General features: G+C 36.9%; 2 protein-coding genes across 6 annotated transcripts; both read right to left on the bottom strand.

Annotated features, from left to right (window-relative positions):
- Positions 1-348: 348 nt before the first annotated feature.
- Positions 349-2848, bottom strand: LOC125235245. Its single transcript, XM_048141741.1, has 3 exons — positions 2639-2848; positions 2335-2544; positions 349-754 (listed from the first exon to the last, which is right to left on the bottom strand). Exons 1-3 carry the CDS (start codon positions 2737-2739, stop codon positions 424-426), a joined length of 642 nt encoding a protein of 213 aa, XP_047997698.1. The 5' UTR covers positions 2740-2848; the 3' UTR covers positions 349-423.
- A 5445-nt stretch (positions 2849-8293) lies between these two features.
- Positions 8294-18827, bottom strand: LOC125235198. Of its 5 annotated transcripts, XM_048141668.1 has the most exons (8): positions 18670-18827; positions 16010-16127; positions 15427-15657; positions 12017-12259; positions 10590-10754; positions 9778-10008; positions 9540-9621; positions 8294-8645 (listed from the first exon to the last, which is right to left on the bottom strand). In XM_048141668.1, the coding sequence occupies exons 2-7, from the start codon at positions 16098-16100 to the stop codon at positions 9551-9553; spliced, it is 1032 nt and encodes a 343-aa protein (XP_047997625.1). In that variant the 5' UTR covers positions 16101-16127; positions 18670-18827; the 3' UTR covers positions 8294-8645; positions 9540-9550. The 5 variants fall into 5 exon arrangements, with proteins under 5 accessions (XP_047997625.1, XP_047997626.1, XP_047997627.1 ...); XM_048141669.1 differs by lacking the exon at positions 9540-9621; XM_048141670.1 differs by lacking the exon at positions 10590-10754.
- Between the last annotated feature and the right edge of the window lie 684 nt (positions 18828-19511).

Raw genomic sequence — 19511 nt, 5'->3', positions numbered from 1 at the left:
TTATTTTCAGTTAGGTTTGCATTTAAGATAACTTTTTCATTTTGTAACACTGTAGTTTATTGAATGGTGTATGAACTATTTATGTACTCTTCTTTCAATTCAAAATACATTTTTCCCAATTTTTTCTTTATTAATTTAGTATTACTATATAAAATTCAAGTTAGCTTAGTCCTCATTTTGTGTATTCTCTAAGTAGTTAGCGGATAAACATTCACTCCAAGATTACACCTGTGTTAACTAATCAGTGTGATATTATAAATTTAAAATTTTATTATCTATTTTCATCTACATCTTAGTAAAAAGTATTACATAGATTCTGAAGTAATTTGAGTTGAATAAATACACTTATTATTAAAATTCACTGTACTTTTTCTCAGGTGTGTACAATTTTCTGAATATATAAATTTTATTCCAATAAAATTGTCATGCATTTTCAATTTCCTCATCATGTCCCACATCTGCCCAGTTTATCTCAAGATCTGGCTTAGTGGGTATAATTATCTTAATTCGCTGCTCATGGTTTTCAAGTCTTTCAGTGATTTTAGAAACAGTGCTTTCATTTTTCTTCTGATATTTGGCAACATCCATTTTCAATGCTTTGATATATCCTCGCTTGGCGGATAGAACCTTTTTTAACCTGCTGACTCTGGCTTCATACTCTTTTGCCAGGCCTTCCAGCACTTCTTTTTGTTTCTGTAAGTTTGCAACATCATGAGCTTTCAATTGGCTTTTGACATCACCCAGCTGAGGCCTCCTGTAGTAATAAAGTGAGATATATATAGATTACTGAAGGAACTAAGATATGAATGATGGGTGAGCGTCAGGACCCCTGGACCACTACATATATTTGATGTTTAGTACATACTAAAATTTAGTACCTATTAGATACTATTTGGTACCTGAGTACATATATTTGGTACCTCCACTGATGTCGAAAAATCGAGCGAATAAAGTGGCCAGACATTCTGACGTCAGGATGTCTGGACCATTTTTGGTTTACATAGTTCTAGACAACACTACTAATTGATATCTTAGTCAATATTTACTACCTATTTGGTACCTGTCAATATATTTTTTTCAAATTTTTTTGGCGTACCAGAAAAAAGTTATGATGGAATTTAAAGTTGTGAGCCCAGCCGTGGCGTTGAAGTATGTAGCGCATAGAGAATGTCCAAAGAATAGAGGCAAATCCGCCTGCCCTCCTGCGCGTCAACTTAAATAGGAATTTATTTTTAGGCACTCGCACATCATCTCTACTGACTAGTGGCATTAATATAGTCGAAATATAAAAGTAACAAAACAGGCGCTACATACTTCAACGGCACGGCCGGGCTCACAACTTTAAATTCCATCAGAACTTTTTTCTGGTATGCCAAAAAAATTTGAATAAAATATATTGACAGGTACCAAATAGGTAGTAAATATTGACTAAGATATCAATTAGTAGTGTTGTCTAGAACTATCTAAACCAAAAATGGTCCAGACATCCTGACGTCAGAATGTCTGGCCACTTTATTCGCTCGATTTTTCGATATCAGTGGAGGTACCAAATATATGTACTCAGGTACCAAATAGTATCAAATAGGTACTAAATTTTAGTATGTACTAAACATCAAATATCTGTAGTGGTCCAGGGGTCCTGACGCTCACAATGATGGACATATTCCTATTTGCCCCTATAGGTACTTCTATATGGGATGAAAGGATAATTTATACTGATTGTGAACATGTTCAGGCGCTGTACTTAGTAATAGCCATACTACTCAAAATAAGTTCATAAAATCTTTGAGCATGTAAGTGTTGTAAAAGTATAAACCAATTTTGTAATATACAATTGTAAAGGTATCTGAATTTGACCTATTCAAGCTTAAACTGCTGAACTGGTTTAGATGAAATTCAACATGTATTAGTTCCCAAATCCTGACAATGGACAGGAGCTAGTGACTAATTGAACAAGACACTAGCTTTAAATAACATATTTGCAAGATAAATCACTTCAGAATTTCAAAAAGATAGCAGTAGCATGTAATGGAAATAGAACTAGAGGTCAGAACATGCTATTTGTTGTCTTGCCATATTATGTCAGAAAAGCATGTGTACAGTAAATGGCCACAAAGAATGCACATCGGTTTTTCGTCTTCTTAGAGTGTTGTCTCTTTCTTCCTTATGTGACGTTAATTGTCTCTTTCCAAAGACCAATGTGCATTCTTTATGGCCGTTTACTGTACCAAGATTGTTACAACCATACATAGTACATGTATTACAAAAACAATCATAACAAATAGTGCCTACATAATAATGTTTAGACGTGAAGAACAGGATAACAAATCTTACCATAATGTTGTGTTTGAGTCTAAGTGAGCATATTTCGCTTGCTGTTTCTGTAAGATTTCCATCTTTTCTGGTAAATTTTCTGAGTCCCACATTGCATTCATTTCCTGTATCATTTCGTCTTGAATTCCTTGTTTCAAGTATTTGAACATTGGCACCCATTTAACTCTCTTCATTTTTGCTTTAGGCACCGTTTCAAGAAACTCCTCATCGCTGAAAATATGTAGCATGTTTATAACGAGTCCTAACCAACGGCTTGTTTACCAAATTCAGTTTATTAGATGAAAGAAGGCTTTGTCCAACATACCTTACACGATTTACAATTTTACTGAATTCCTTTAGAATTACAAGATTATCAAACTTTACTTCAGATCTGTTCATTGATTCATTAACTTGCTCCTCTTCCATTTTTTTAGATTTTCACACACAAATATCAGTTTGTTTTTAATTGAGTTATTTAGGTTGTTTGATTCGATTTAAAACATCAATTCAACGAACATTTTGACAAATGATCGCGTCATCCTGACATAAGATTTTCGATGTTGCCGTACTTCTATTATAAATAATACACGAACGTGCAACTTCAGAATAAGGTTTGTCTTAATTTTATTTTAATTAATAAATATAAATAATACCTAATTAATTAAAGTAGTAACAAAATTACGTTCGATAATTTTATGATCAAAATCAAAGTAACTTAATAATGCTAAAAAGTCTGATGCGTCTTAGGAACGTCGTATCCCATACATTTCAATAGTCCCTAGTGAATCCGCTAGATGTCGATATTGAGTCCTCTTAAACTGAAACAAGATGGCGCTAGTTGAACATGCTTTGCTTTACCTGTTTTCCAAAAGTGCCAATTCGATACTGTATTAAATTACTTTGCACTGTTGTGGATAAAATGCAACTTTGTCAACAGTTTTTGAAGTACTTATCAAGAGAGCCTTTACCAGTTGGTGTGATGAAAAAGTTTACCCACGATTTCGTTCGCATGGATTTTTCCTCGAATGCAGAACATGGCTTTGTTTAACCCTCAATTAATCAAATTTGGGAACCTTGTCGCCTAAATTTACTAAGTTTTATGCAATACTTACCTAGTGCTAGGTTTGTTTATTTAGTTTCATGGTTTCAAATCAAATTCAGCTAATTAGTCCTTTAAATAGCAAATTTGGTCCTTCGAGCCGGATACCTACCTAACTTACCTACTGGAAACAAATTTGAGGATTATTTATATAGGACTAGCTTTTTCCCGCGGCTTCGCTCGCGTTAGAAAGAGACAAAAAGTAGCCTATGTCACTCTCCATCCCTTCAACTATCTCCACTTAAAAATCACGTCAATTCGTCGCTCCGTTTCGCCGTGAAAGACGGACAAACAAACAGATACACACACTTTCCCATTTATAATATTAGTATGGATTTACACAGTTCATCGTACCTCGATTTCTTAGTGCCACCTATTAAATACTATCATAACATGCACTGATGATGCCTACAATTTTTTTTAATGTGTATTGACGTGATATCATGATTTTAAAATAAAGAAATATGTCATTTGTTGGGAAAATACGATTTTGGTGACTTCCAGGCTGTGAATAGCGCCATCTAGTTTTAAATCTAAAAGGCCCACACATTGCCAGGGTACGCTTTTTTGTATGGGCTTTTTCAGTCCAGTACCTATTAAATCGTTCTTGCTGGAAACTGATATATTCCCCTCCAAATTTGCCTATAGGTACCTACATATAACAGTTTCAGTCAGAAAACTATGTTCTGTTCTCCGTGAAGAAAATGTCACCTTCAACCACGCTGCATGCTTTAAACGAGAGAAATAGACATTTGACTCATTTGTTTTACAGGGGGGCAATGTTGTTGTTTAACCGTACGTGCCAATATTGATAGTATATTTGATCAACCCGAGCAAGCGGGAGATATTCTAATATTGAACTGCGAGCGTAGAAAGCGGAAACTTGGGGGTTGCGAAGGTTTCAATGCACATTTTTGATTTAAAGGTTCATTCGATCAGTCAGCTTTGAACGTAAGTTAGATATTGTATGAAATTACTCTTGTGGATAAAATGTGACTTTCTCATCCGTTTGAAGAATCAAGAGCGTTTTGACTTCGCCAGTGTTTGTGGTGAAAAATACTTACTAAGGACCAGTTGCATCAACCACATTTGACAGACACATCATCGTCACGCAGCAGACGTCTATGGAACTTCCCATACGATAAAATTTAGCGAACGCTTTAACGGTGACAGACGGTTTGATGCAACCGGCCCTTAGTAGTACATACTCGTAGCTCTACTTAGAGGGTATAGATACAGTACCTGCTGGCCATCGTCACAATCGCTTACGATTACGCTTCGTAAGCGTTTCGTAGCTATATCTCTCCCTATCGCTCTTCTGTAGTGGAGCGACAGAGCCAGACTGCGTTTCAAACGCCACGTAGCGTCAAAGATTGTCACTAGCTTACTAGGTCAGCTGAGCCTGTCTTCTCCACAGGGCTTGTGATGTGATACCTGTCTAAACTCATTTCCTTTCATGTCATTTCATTTCCTTTTCTAATTTTTTTGCTTATAGTGCTAGTATTTGTGGCGTCTATTTCTGGGGGTCTATCCAAGATGACAGTGGTTGATAGAAAGAAATCGCTAACCATAACATAGATACTTTAATTGCTTACAATTTAAAGACGTTATACTCACTCAGCCAACCCGTCTGCAAAGTAATACTTGTATTGACAACATTTTGCATAATATAAGAGGTAGTAAAGCTGAAGTTATTGACCTCGCTATTTCTGACCACACAGCTCAGATTTTAAAATGTCCTGTTAAGAAAACTTGCCTCCTGCCATTCTGGTATATAAAGAGGCGAGACTATAGTGAAGACAATATAAAGAAATTTGTCGAATGCTTGCAATGTATAAATTTTAATAACGTGTACATGTCTAACGATCCCAACGAAGCTTACGAATGCTTCATAGATCATTTTCAATTATTCTATAATTTATGCTTCCCGTTTGTTAGAATCAAAATATCATCTTTTGTTAAACCAAAATGGATAACGAATGGTATTAGAAAATGCTGTAGAAAAAAAAGGATCTTACTTGGGAACTGTAGATTATCCAAGAACACGCGAGACAAGAACTATTTTAAAGCTTACTCCAATCGACTTAAAAGAATCATTACTCTTACTCAGAAAGCGCAAAATGATTATTACATTAAGAACTCAGTAAACAAATGTAAGGCAACTTGGAATGTCATAAAGAAATTTAAAGGTACACACCTAAAAGAAAGGATTACACATTTAACACATGAAGGTAGGCGAATAAATGACATGGAAAAAATTGCACAAAAATTTAACGAATATTTTGCTGATCACGTAACATCTAATACTAACAAGAATATTTTATCTGATAATTCCATTATTTCTAATTCTAAAATCAATTCTACCATGACATTTAAATCGCCAAATTCAATTTTTATGACACCAACAAATCCTTTTGACATTTTAAATATTATTAATTCATTGAAAAACACCAACAGCACCGGTCACGATGGCATATCATGTAAAATTGTAAAAACAGTAGCAACCATAATATCAACACCTTTAAGCTACATTGCGAACCTCTGTATTGAACAAGGTATATTTCCGGAAATGCTAAAACTTGCTGTAGTACAACCCCTTTTTAAAAAAGGCGATAGAGATAACATGAATAATTACCGGCCAATAGCACTTCTTTCAATATTTTCAAAAATATTTGAGAAGGTTATTTACAATCGATTGTATCAATATTTCGAGTCTCGTAATTTATTTGCAAACGAACAGAAAGGTTTCAGAAAAAACAAATGTATCAATATGGCCATTTTTGAGCTTTTGCAAAAAATAATGAAAGAAATTGATGAAAAGAGACCTGTTGTTGCTTTGTATATGGACATGTCCAAAGCCTTCGACTTTGTTGATCATAATATTTTGCTAGAAAAATTATTTAACTATGGCATCCGCGGTAATGTTCACAATCTTATAAAATCTTATCTAATTGGTCGAAAGCAACTAGTTAAAATCAGCAAATTATGCTTCAAATCAAGGACTGAAATGTACGTGTCATCAGACTATAAAGATATTAAATATGGAGTACCTCAAGGCAGTGTGCTAGGTCCATTGCTTTTTCTTATTTATATAAACGACTTGCCGCAATGTATAGATCATCCCATGATTCTTTTTGCCGATGACAGCACTATTATATTTACCGGAAATGACCCACAATCACTAGAAGCAACTATAAACAAAGCCCTGGAGACGGTAATTGATTGGCTTAATATGAATAATTTACGAATTAACTTAACTAAAACTAATTACATGAAATTTAAGCAAAGAATTGACAAAATACCGAACCTCACTGTTTCATATAAAGACCACCTTATAGACGAGACAGATTTGACAAAATTCTTAGGATTAAGTTTAGATAATAAGTTGACATGGAAAGATCAGATTGACATTGTATGTAAAAAACTTAATTCACATTCTTATGCTTTATATAATCTAAGTAAAAAAGTAAATGAATCGGCAGTATTAACAGCTTATCAAGCTTATGTTACCTCAGCTTTGAGATATGGCGTCATATTTTGGGGTAACTCTACAGATCGACTAAGAGCTTTTAAAGCCCAGAAAAAATGTTTACGTTCGATGTGTAATTTACAAATAGATGATACATGCAAACCACATTTCATTAAATATAATATTCTAACATTGCCTTGTCTGTATATCTTTGAATCAGCCGTCTATGTCAAAAATAATATTAGCCAATTCTCTGTTTCCAATAGCGCTCGGCGATGTAATCAAGTTTACACACGTTCAATAAAAACGGCTCTTCTTGCGAAAAGTATTTTCGGTATGGCACCTAAGATTTACAATAAATTACCAAACAACATACTAGAATTAGGTGACATGGTAGATTTTAAAAAAAGTCTATTTAAATTTTTGGCAAGGAAAGCCTACTATTCTATTAAAGAATTTCTCTCCGATTCTGAATTGTAGAATATCATTAAGATTAGGTTTAGTCTCAGGTCTTATTTGTTTAATATTTGCTGCATGCTCAATCGCCACAAAAAATATTTGTATGCCTACAGGCAAAGCATAGCGACACTGACACAACTCCATGTAAGATCTATATGTACCTATGTTTACAAATAAAATATGATTTATGATTTATGATTTATGATTTAACTTCTCTCACTCTTTACAACTCTCATCTCGAAACGTTCGTATTTGTCATCATGCTATGTATAAAAAGTATAAAAAACTTTTTTCGAATGCACAAACACTCACGATAATATCTCTTTCGTAGCTATCTATCTCTATCACTCTTGCGTATTAGCGCAACAGAGCCAGACTGCATTTCTGCGGCGTTTCGGTGGCGTTTCGCACTTACTTATGTATTGGCGATGTTCTCATCACCATACTATTCAATATACTATATGCTCATCACCTGCTGCCAAGTGAGCAAAGGTCTAATTAAACGACACTATGTATAATTGTATTCTATGCAACTGGCGTTTAAGTGCATACAATACTTTTTCTACGACCATGCACTTACTTTTTAATAGTTTTCTATAATAACTTTGGTGAAATTCGCATTATTTCCTGTATTTTGACGCGTCGGCCTCCCCTCTGTTCCTGCACTCACCCTGTCGCTCGCACTCCCCCGCGACGTCGCCAGCCCCCGGCGCCCCGGGAACCCACGCTATATCCACTAAAGGCTTCCTAACAATGCTTTAAGAGCTATATCGTATGCGTGGATGCGCGGGGCGCCGGGCGGGGACGGGCATCTTTTATGTAGGGGTTTAATTTTAACGATCTATGCACGACACTGTAAATGACGAATAACAACACGGGAGTAGAAAAATAATTTTAATTTAAAACTCTGGTTACTTTATGGGGAAAAAGCATGGGAGGAAATAAATACCTAATTGATTGCTTTTTAGTGTTTATTTAGCTTTTTTTTTGTTTTGAAATACATAAAAATATAATTTATAATAAAAACAAAATTTGAGTAACAAATATTTATTTTCCGCGGCAGTGACTATGTTATTGCAGTCTTTGAGATCTTTAATTAAGTAAATATTTAGTTATCAATACTAAATGCTTAGTATTGCAATGCGACTTTGAATATTACTTAATTATGTTGTCATATATCGTTAGCATAGTCAACGCATGAAACATTGATTATTATGTAGATAGTTATTATAAAAATGTATAATGTACTCATAGGTATATTCTTAAAGTAGAAGGTTCGAGGGTTCGCTCCTTAGTACGCAGCAGCTGAAAATAAAAACATACAATCATCAAGTCGTCCTTGATTCGTGTGTCCTTGTACCCCTCATGGGCCACCATTTTTACTAGTACAGTTGAAAATACGAGTCCAAATTAAAAAATAAACATCTGTAAAAATATTTACTTAGTGGATTCAGGCAGCGTTTTCGAGAGAGCGAGTTAGTCTTCTGTTGTTCTTCTTTTGTTGCCTAATTCTAAGAAGGTACCGATCTCTACATTTGGAGTAGCTAAAGTATGTGTAGAGGCATATCGCCGCTGAATAAAATAAGAAAGTATTTTTTAAATTAAGTACCTAAGGATATAAAGTTTAGTGATTAACCTTTACCCCTGAACTGAGTCCTTAGATGGAAATGGTGGTGGACACCGTCCTAAAATTCTGTATTTTTCCGATTATTTCATACTAACTGCTTAGTTTAAAATAAAATCATCCCAAATATGTTTTTGTCGATGCAGTAAGGATATATTTACAGTGTAATGAATTATTTTATGTAAATGGACATGTGAATAATGTACGAAAAATGGTGATGTAAATATCAATCATGGTTTTAATTATATGTAGGTATGATACTAATATTATCACTGAAATACAGGTTCCATTAGTCTCTAAAAATAGAACTTGGGAATATATATGGGTAGGTACTGGCGACTAATGTGTTTTATGTATATTTATAAATGATACTGTAATTAACTACTCAATGATACTATAAGTAGTAGGTACTCATTCAAAAAGGAAACCATTGGCCTTTAAGGTTTTTCAGGTGCAGGGCAATAGGAACAGAAAATAATTGTAGCTACATGACAGGTATAGATAGATATTACACTTAAAAAAGGTACTACTTCTAAAAAAGACTTGCAAGAGTCCATAATCTCATCGCCAGATACCTGATTGTACTTTATAGACTATGCATGAAGGGCATAGTGCTGCTGAGGTCACCCACGGTGAGTGCGTCAGCGACCATTAAATCTGCCATCATATAAAAAGTATTAACTTTTTAACCCAGCTTCGGAGAACACGGTAACGCATAATAATTGATTAATTATGAACGATTCGGCATTAGCGGCCTTTTTACAGTTTGTTGGCAAGCTGCGTGATTTTGCATATATTACAGCAGCCACTAACCTAGCGGCCTGATGGGGTGCTTGTCCCAGAGGAAGGTGCGCTTCACCGGCGACAGATACGAGTCCCGGATGTAAGACGGGCTGCGGTCCCACCGCGCGAGCGGCTTCAGCTCCGGCCAGTCGTACCAGAAGGGGTCCCTCGTGATCGCTTGGATCGGCAGGGAAGGGCTCGGGTTGAAAATGTCCGCCCACGGCCGGCGGCGCATTCCACCGGCGGTGTACAGCGGCGCACCTACACGCCGTCACAACACGTCAGTAACGGCACAGACACACTGTACTTCGACATCGCCCACAAGTGTTACAAGCCAATAAGCCTTACATATACATTGACGTACACATGCCATCGTTAAGCTGAAATCAATATGGCTGATGTGATTATGAGATATTGAAGAAAATATTTATAAATATTTTTAATGATGTCCCGTTTGCGGACCCGCATGCTAATGATGATCTTACACCTATGATGAGTATGCGTGCATCATGCTTGAAGTTATACTGATCGAAGATATTTTTCTTTGAAAGAACACATACACTCGAAGGATAAAATTACGTATGCAACGGTACAGAAGAATAAATAACGTGAATAAAGATGTCTTGATGTCTCATTCACTAAGATTACTCGAGGAAAGGATTTATAAATCTAACTACTGAAATGGAAGCAGATATACGGGTAAAGTTTGCGAAATCAACTATAAACTATTCAATAGGGCTTAATCATCAGTTGTTTTGTAAAGTTTCAGAACTAGGAGTATTCAGTCAGACAGACGGGGGAGCTGACGAGGTACAGAGTGATCGGGTGCCCTCGGCCCTTACCGTCGGCGTCGTACGCGACCTCGCAGTCCCGCGGGGGGCTGATCCTCGGCTTCACGGGCGTGGGCGACATCCCTCGGAGCGAGCGATCAAAATCCCCCCATTTTTCGGCATCAGCGAAAAAGGGATCCTTTTTGAACGCGTCCGATATCCGCTCCGGGCTCGCTCCTTCATGGCAAGTCTTACAATCAGTACCGATCAGAATATTACTGGCTCAGAGACAAGGTATGAGAGTAGGCAAAAATATCTAGAATTTTATGTTTCCCATTACAAAGGATCTTGAGGAGTTGGGAATTGTGCCAAGTTCTAATGTAAGTCTGTAACTGTCAATATGCAATAATTTCTGAGTGTAGTTGTTCTTTATAAATTTGGAATAAAATTTTGATGCACACAGCTTTTTACAATGCAGCTTCCATGCAATGTGCTCGATATTAACAGTAGGCATGTAGGCAACTACCTAATTACGTTCAGGTAAATCTTTTGACTCTTTTCCATGGTAGACATATATTTTTCCACGGACTGTAGATATGCTACTGTTATATGTAATTTGGAAGGTACTAAACTACAAAATCAAAACACGGGTTGGTCTTTTATGTTTTAATACAAATTCGTTTCTGGTTAGTTAACGTAATAAAGTTTTGTACTATAGAATAAATGTATTGTAATATGATGTGTTGAGATATGTACATTAACAATGACTAATAAATAGCTTTTTCAAATTGTTTAAAAATATACTGACAGAATGATGAACTAGTTTACAATGATCAATAAGTACAAAAATAATTTTGAACTTTCTAGTTTACAAAATGTTTCATGGATGGGTTAAATATAAAAAATATTCAAATACGATCATAACATTGTTGAAAATATAATTTTCTTAAATTAATGCGGACTTTATCATTCAACTCAAATTTAGATTCAATGATGATCGAATCGAACAGGTGAACGAGTCGCTATTTTAGTATTAACGATATGCTGTTTCCACATGATTCACTGCGATGCAACTTTACGTTGTAAATTTTGAATTTAATAAGTACATTCTTAGTAAATTGTCTGATTAGATAAAAGAACCGTCATCGTATCACAGCTCATAATGTGGAACAGAACCTTAACCACAATTAGCCTGTTTGTGATTTAACAATGTAATCAGTCTTTCCGAGACACCAAGAAAGACTTGGCATGGATTTATCTTGTCAATAACGAACAGTCAAACTGCGGCGGGACTTATTCTAATATCAGCTCTACACGTTACCCACAAAAACTCCGCAGGACAGCCGCGCGACATAAGCTGGAATGTCTAATATTCGTCCAAATAAGAAGTGTCGAGTCCAGCGGCCGTGCCATGCCGATCGTTGTCGAGGCTAACGCGTGCAGCTTGGCCTTATCCTAGGGCGTGTCGTGCATAGGTATAGTTGTTTAGTAATATTTACCTGATCCCCAGTGGGGCTTGTTGTCGGGTTCATATTCGATTCCTTTCAGACTCTTGGGCTGCAGGTGGTCGACGACGGGGGCGCTCAGGTCGGTGATGGGGTATGCCCGGTCCTTGAGGTAGAGACCGTAGCGGGAGGGGTACAGGCGGTCGATCGCGGCCAGGCGGTCAAGATGGTCCTGCCACGCCTTGTGAGCGTCGAAGGGGTCGACGCCTCGTCGGATGCGCCTCGGCACATGGTACACTGGACACAAATTAACGTGTTAGTCGAACGGAAGTTTTACAAAACATAAACAAAGAAGAAAGTTCTATCAAAACACACTCTTAGTAGGGCGTCCTTTAAGTAGGACTTTGAAGTTACGCTAGAAGTTTTTTGGTGCTGAAAGTTGGTAAAATAGAAGTCACTTTTGATCGTCTAGGATTTGAAACATAAAATAGTCGCAAAGATTGTTTGTGCCATTTTTATATGGAGATGTGCATAAATAAAATATAAAAAGTTAGTAAGGCTTTCACGGCATAAGCGTTGTTAGATTAAAATGATAATGAAATTCTGTACGTAAATATATACAGCAACGTAGAACTCACCTCTTCAACATCCACGGAAATACATGTTACAATAATAATGATGAGGGGCATTAATAATATATTTACATAAATAGGGGGATTCATTGATAGACAAAATGCGCCGCCTGACAAATGCTAGAAGATTCGATAGATATAAACAATGAGGTCGATATAACATACATGGACTATTATTATGTGTGAAGTTTTGTTATGTATAAGAGGTGATTTCTAATATATGACACATGCGATTATTAGCCATGATAGCATAAATATATGTAAGTTGCAACGGCAAGCCAACATCTAATGCCAACATAATATATGTATTATCACGTAGAACCTGCGAAGCGATGGCATCAGCGAATAAAAAGGACAACTTGTTCCATAATGTGACATTCACCAAACTTTACAAAAATATCGTATTGAACGTATGTAGATTCATAAAACATTGCAGTTGATCCAATATTTATAAGACGAATTTAGTTTTATATGTCTGTGATTATGTTGTCTCCATGTAGTGTTAATCGATCCTTTGTATTATTGTCTCTTCGAGCCTTCGGCAGGTTTCGCTTCAATATATAATTTTCAACAATTTATTTATAAAGTATTATTACAAAGTAAAATATTAACAGCAGATTAACCCGCAATGTTAAAGAGGACTACCTCAATATTATAAAGATCTTGCGTTGTAACATATCAGCCGCCTATTTGACGAGATGTATTAAATGAATGTTAATTATATCAAATAACAAGTTGATTCCAATTCAAGATGAAGTCACGGAAATGACAACAAAGTGATGCGGCGACCGTAAATGATGTTCCGAATTACAATATTACTGGCCGTAGATGTTTTATGCTGAAACAATTAAAGTTAAATGCCAATGTATTCTAAAGACTTGGTTAATAGTGGTGTACCTGGCCTGTTAATACAGTTGCTCAAGCAAGCTTACAATCAAAGCTTTGTACAGTTAAGAATTGTTTGTTAGAATGTTTGTTTATCTACGATTAGAATAACCTCCCATCAATGAGATCGGGAATTTTCCGAAGACAAATAGTGTTGAGACTAGCTGTGTCGATTGCCAAATACCGATTGTGTATTATTGGTTAAGATGCACTTGCCAATCAATTACCAGCTTCCTGTATTGAAAATGGGTTATCTTTCATCACTTCAATACCAGCTCTATTTTCGTGTTGGACGTGTTTACATACAGTCTGACCTTTTGTTTTGAAACGATAGTAACGCACCATTGACAAGATCTATAATGATGAATTAGTTGGTCCTGTTTCAAATGTTTTATTTAAGTATTGGTGGCATACAAGATATTCTATGGGTAATTATATTAATTTTCTTGGGTCTATGTCTGAATGACTCATCATTCAGGCAGTGTTAAACAATGTATTATTCTAAATTGTTTTTGACTGGATATGTTACTAGGAAAATATAATTAGTTATGTAAACATCTTAGAAACGTAGGTAAACACTATACAATGAAAGCGCGAAAAATGATTGGCAAGCTTCTTGTTATGTATCACCATGTTTGTCTACATTTTAGACAGACTGATTTCAGTAAAAGATTCCTGTTGGCATCACTTATAACGTTTACCGGGCCAGCTTATCGTGACATAAAAAAGTTAAAGTTGTAGTGGTTTTGATAGCCCCATCTGTGCAAGGGTTGAATAAACATCATAATTTCGTAGACGTTTAATATAACACTGGTTAGTTTATCAGTGCATATTATACACATACAGCCTAAAAGGCTGAAGAAGCTCCATGATAAATAAACTGACAGGTAAATTTTAATTTACATTAATTTCGGTGGGACATCTTTTAAAGGATGTCATTCGAACATTTCGCCGGCAGTTTTTTTTTTGCGCGGGCGAGACGCACGTTGACTGAATGGCATCTCTATCAGATAGATTTATATCCCGGGATATATATATACGGTTTATAAACCGTGATTACCTTTTTGATTTTTGTCGAGCTCCCGATATTTCGACGCAGTAACATACATCCTGACGAACAGTTTTCCGTGATCAAAAGGTTAATCATGGTTATATCCCGGTCAATATAAGTCTAATGAAAATAAGTGAATCATTCAAAACTCTTATAACAGATATTTTGATATCAGCGTACATTTGTAGGACACCAACAAGCACCTTAACTTCCGAAACCAGTCCCTGCCTAATAAAGCTGATGTCGTTGGCCGTATCATGGTCGTGTTTTTGTCACTTGTCATATCATGTGTCAATTTTGCACTTAAATAAGCCTGACCAGCCGGCGTATCATGATTCCAATTTTATCACTTATCCACGTGGATAAAGCATCCGTCACGCTTTAGCAAGTATGTCAGTGTGAGAGTGACAGATGTCTTATCCACGTGGATAAGTGATAAAATTGGCAGCATGATACGCCGGCTGCCGGCCTACCATGCTTCCAATTTTATCACTTATCCACGTGGATAAGACATCTGTCACTCTCACACTGACATACTTGCTAAAGCGTGAGAGCGTGACAGACGTCTTATCCACGTGGATAGAGTGTTCGTCACGCTTTGGCAAATATGTCAGTGTGAGAGTGACAGATGTCTTATCCACGTGGATAAGTGATAAAATTGGAAGCATGATACGCCGACAGAAATATAATTATGATTATTGTCAGGAGGGCGCTGTTATTCTGATGTAGGATGCCAGTTCAGTTTAGTATGAAGAAAATAGTTCTAATGAAATTCCGCAGCATGGCGCGTAGTCATATATTTCTGGTCAGGCTTTTACTTGTTAGAACGTGACAGGCATGTTGACAAATGATAGACAGCTGTCCATTATAGCCCTGCTGCATCGCATGTTACTAACCTGGCCTGTACCGGTCGAGCGAGCGAGGGTAGTTGTGCGCATAGATGGGGCGCGGCGAGTACCCGTACACGTCGCGATGGACCGGCAGGTAGCGGTAGCCGGGCACGGTGATGCGCTCGGCGGCCGCCACGGGGTCGTCGTAGATGGACTTGGTGTAGGGGTAGGTCAGCTCGGGGAACACGCTGCGGCGCGTGGGCCTGTATCTCTCCTCGGCTCTGATGTCTTCCGATCCTGAGATAAGTAGTTTATTGCATTAAAAATTGTCCTCTCAAGTTAATAAGTCGTTTAAGGGTCGGTTGCACCAAACTGTCTTCACCGAATTTAGCGTTCGCTTTGTGTGGGAATGTCCATAGACTTCTGCTGCGTGACGTTGATGTATCTATTAACTGTGGCTGATGCAACTGGCCCTAAGATGATGTTTCTTCATAATTTGAATTGTTAAATAAAGAATTAAGGGTTAAGAACTAAGTTCTAAGAGATGACTTCTGTACTAAATCAAAAGAAGGTAAATTCCTTCCTTCTTTATCTTTCATCTTTGTTATTTTTAGATACGATAGTATGAATTATGAATACAATAACATACCTTTAAGAGATCGGACGAAGGATTGCCAAAATCTGGCTTTCTTCGATGCCGTCTCATTTCTGCCAATCATTTCTAAATGACTTTTAAACATTTTGATGGTTTATGTCGTGCTCGTGGTCTGCAACAAAAAAAGCATTTCATGTAAAGTTTGTTTTGATTTGTTTCTTATTGGGTTACTTTCAGTCGTTAACCTTGTGTGGTGAGGTATGCGTCTGTGTTCAGGTGACATAATTGAGTACAATACCGTGCTCGTTTCTCGTAAATAGAGCAATGACGAGTGGTCGCGGGGCCGCAAATAGCCGCTGAGCCCGTGTACTTGGGCCGGCGCCAACTCGCCGTGGCGAGGAGAAACTTGAAAATTCGTTTTTACGAATGTCTGCTCATCGCCTGGCTATTTTCGAGATCGTGGCGACCTTGCAGCGAGTTTCTCCGCGGCAAGTCAGCGGCCTGCCGCAATTTCGATTACGTAAACTCCGGTTTTAGCGCAATGACAAACTTATAGGGCTCGCTAAACGTTTAGATTTTGTTTCAAGAATGAGCGAGTTGGAATAATTCAAACTGTTTAATTCATAAGCTAAGATACTTGTCGTTGACTTGCAATGTCAGTAAAACACATCGCATTCTCAACATGAGGACTAGCCTTAACTTTTTAGTCTTAGATATTTGAGTTTCAGAGCTAGAATTGAGAATGCAACCGGTATAAACGCGGTTATGACTGTTATGAGAGATATTATTGAAAAATTTGCTAAATAAAACGTAGGTATAAAATGTAAACGAGCACTTGACGTTCAATTAGACTTTACGTTGATAAATATAATCAATTCTTATTTGTTTATGCCTCCCGTCAAGTTCGTATGCACTGATCGAATTCATTGAGCCATAAAAGTGTTTAGACTTACGGAAATATCCGTAAACTTTGGCTAAATGGCCAGTAATTCCAATATTCCCATCGGTAATGCTAACCATAACCATGGTTTCGCAGAATTATTACGCGGAACCGACGTCATTGGTTTAAATTTAGTACGCGAGTGCCATTCATCAGTCTCGAGTCGAACTGTTCAATAGATACTAACGGGTTTGGAATGTATGCAGAGTGGTATATGTGTGGCTGGAAATTATTACAATAAATTCAATTTAATAATTATGACTTGAATGTAGTTCCAAAACAGATTCAAAGATATGTCAATACCTACTGTCTGTGTCTGATGTACTTAATTAGTAATGTAGACCAATTGAAAGTGAATGTGGGTTGAAAAATTTGCATTTTTTTTAAGAATACAGTATTATTTATTCGATAATGTCTCTGGAACATCCAATTTATATAGGATTATCTTATAAGCGTCCGATAGCAAAAAAAAAACAGAGAGTTCGTCGTAGCAGACTACGGAAGTGCTACGCTTCTACGAATTATTGGTTCTACGCGTCCTGCGTTGCGAGAAGGCTCTACAGATATGTATAGTGACTATGTAATTTTGAAATGTCTCTGATTTTTAAATACTATATTATACTTTATATAGGTAAATATCATTGATAAAATAGTAACATTAAAGTTTAAAAAAAAACTAACATTTTTATGTTTCCCGGTTACTAATGTTAACTGATATATTATTTGTTTGATAATGAAAAAGATAGTAAATATTTTTTTAAATAAACTTTACTTTTTGCAAACGAAAGTTGTTGACACAAACACGTCGTAGACACACGAAGCTAAGTCATCGATCATCACTTCCTTTTTTAAACGAGTATAGTGACTCACTAACTGATATTTTATCTTATTTTCGGTCAAGTATGAAGGCCAATGTCAATTATCTGGCATCAAAAAGAAAGCGACACATTTCTAAAAAAAGTGATGGATAGGTAAATAATTTCATTTGGTTGCAGAAAATTATGATTTTTTCTTCTCTCTCTTAGATAAACAATAAAACATTAGAATAATCTTACAGTACTTTGTATCGGATTAGAGTAGGCATTTGTTCCAATCGTTCAACTTCAATTTACCATACTTTAAAGTGCGATTGTGAAACGGTTACAAAAATACACAGCGCGTCTACTTGGCGGGATCGCAAATTTGGTGCGCGCGCGCCGCGCCTCGAAATAGATCGTATCGTGTTCTCGCGCCGCAGGTGCATCGATATCGAGACAGCCGACCGGCACCAGACACTTGCGAATCGGGAATCACCAGCCAGGTGACTGAAACACGTCAGATCGGGCCTTTTATGAGCGTTTTAAACGTTTCATTTAAATTTAATTATAATAAAATTACACTGTCTTAATAAGAATATTAAAACTGGAATGAAATAAAAAAAAATCTTAAGTTGAAAACTTGAAAGTAATCGCCGTGGCGAGTTGGTAATGTAGTACATCCGTTTGAGACGAGCGCTTTTTTAATGTATATTTTTCTTGACGTAGTTGTATTTGTTTAAGAAGATGAAATCTTACAGGTTTTTTTATATTGATTACTCAATAAACAAACGTTTGTTACTTAAGTTAAATGACACTAAACCGCGTTTTTCCATACACAAAATCGGACGAAAACAAAACGTTTGGCTCGATCAATCCAGTTCCGTAGCACATTCTAATGCCGCTTAAATGGGGTCACGTCCACATTCACTTTACAACTAGACTTACTTGCGACACTTTAGCTTAGGTAACACTCTTACCGATAGATAACTGGTCGTTAATAGTGTGTATTCGTGGACGAGCCGACGTCGAGTGTCGGACCGGGGCAGGCGCGCACTGGCCGGCGGGCGCGCTGGCCGCGGGCGCCCCGCCCGTCCCCACGCCGCCGCCCAAGCCCAAGGCTGAGCCCCGCCGTCAGCGATTGGCTTGACCGTCGCATTTGATAACATCTTGTTTTGCTTCCGAGTTCCGGAATTATTTCATACGCGAACTTTTATGTGCGTAGAACGCTGCATTGAGGATATAGTTATAGCTGGTGTTTAACAAGTGCAGAAACACAGGCATGTAAAGCCTGACCAGCAATATATGACTATCGTCAGGAGGGCGCTGTTATTTTGATGTATGAAGAAAATAGTTCTCATGAAATTCCGCAACATGGCGCGTAGTCATAATTATATTTCTAGTCAGGCTTTTTACGGATATAATATGTATACTTCTAGTTTGCAACTGATTGGTATTTTTAATACATTAGCAAACATAAACAATATTTCGATTGTAACAGGTACTATGTTTAAGATTAGTATCCCAACCACACGTATAGCAAGTACACACTTGGTCGTTTACTATCTATCTGTTAAATTTAGTAACTAAAGTAATAAATTGATCCTTTGGCATTTATCATACGAGTCACCGGAGCTCGTTAGTTGTGGGATTGTAATGTACCTATACTGAATTTTAATTTTATTTTCAGCTTACAAGACCCGCTGCATTCAAAGCCGCAGCCTTACGTTGAAAACAAGAGTTAAACTGACCACTATGCATTTGGCATCTACGCATTAATAGAAAACTCGAACATCTTATAAACCCCCATTAAAGCTTTTTT

Source organism: Leguminivora glycinivorella, chromosome 17 (genome assembly GCF_023078275.1).
Source record: "Leguminivora glycinivorella isolate SPB_JAAS2020 chromosome 17, LegGlyc_1.1, whole genome shotgun sequence".
In the NCBI taxonomy this organism is placed as follows: Eukaryota; Metazoa; Arthropoda; class Insecta; order Lepidoptera; family Tortricidae; genus Leguminivora; species Leguminivora glycinivorella.
The sequence above is the reverse complement of the archived record's forward strand: the minus strand, read 5'-3'. Positions and strand labels throughout refer to the sequence as shown.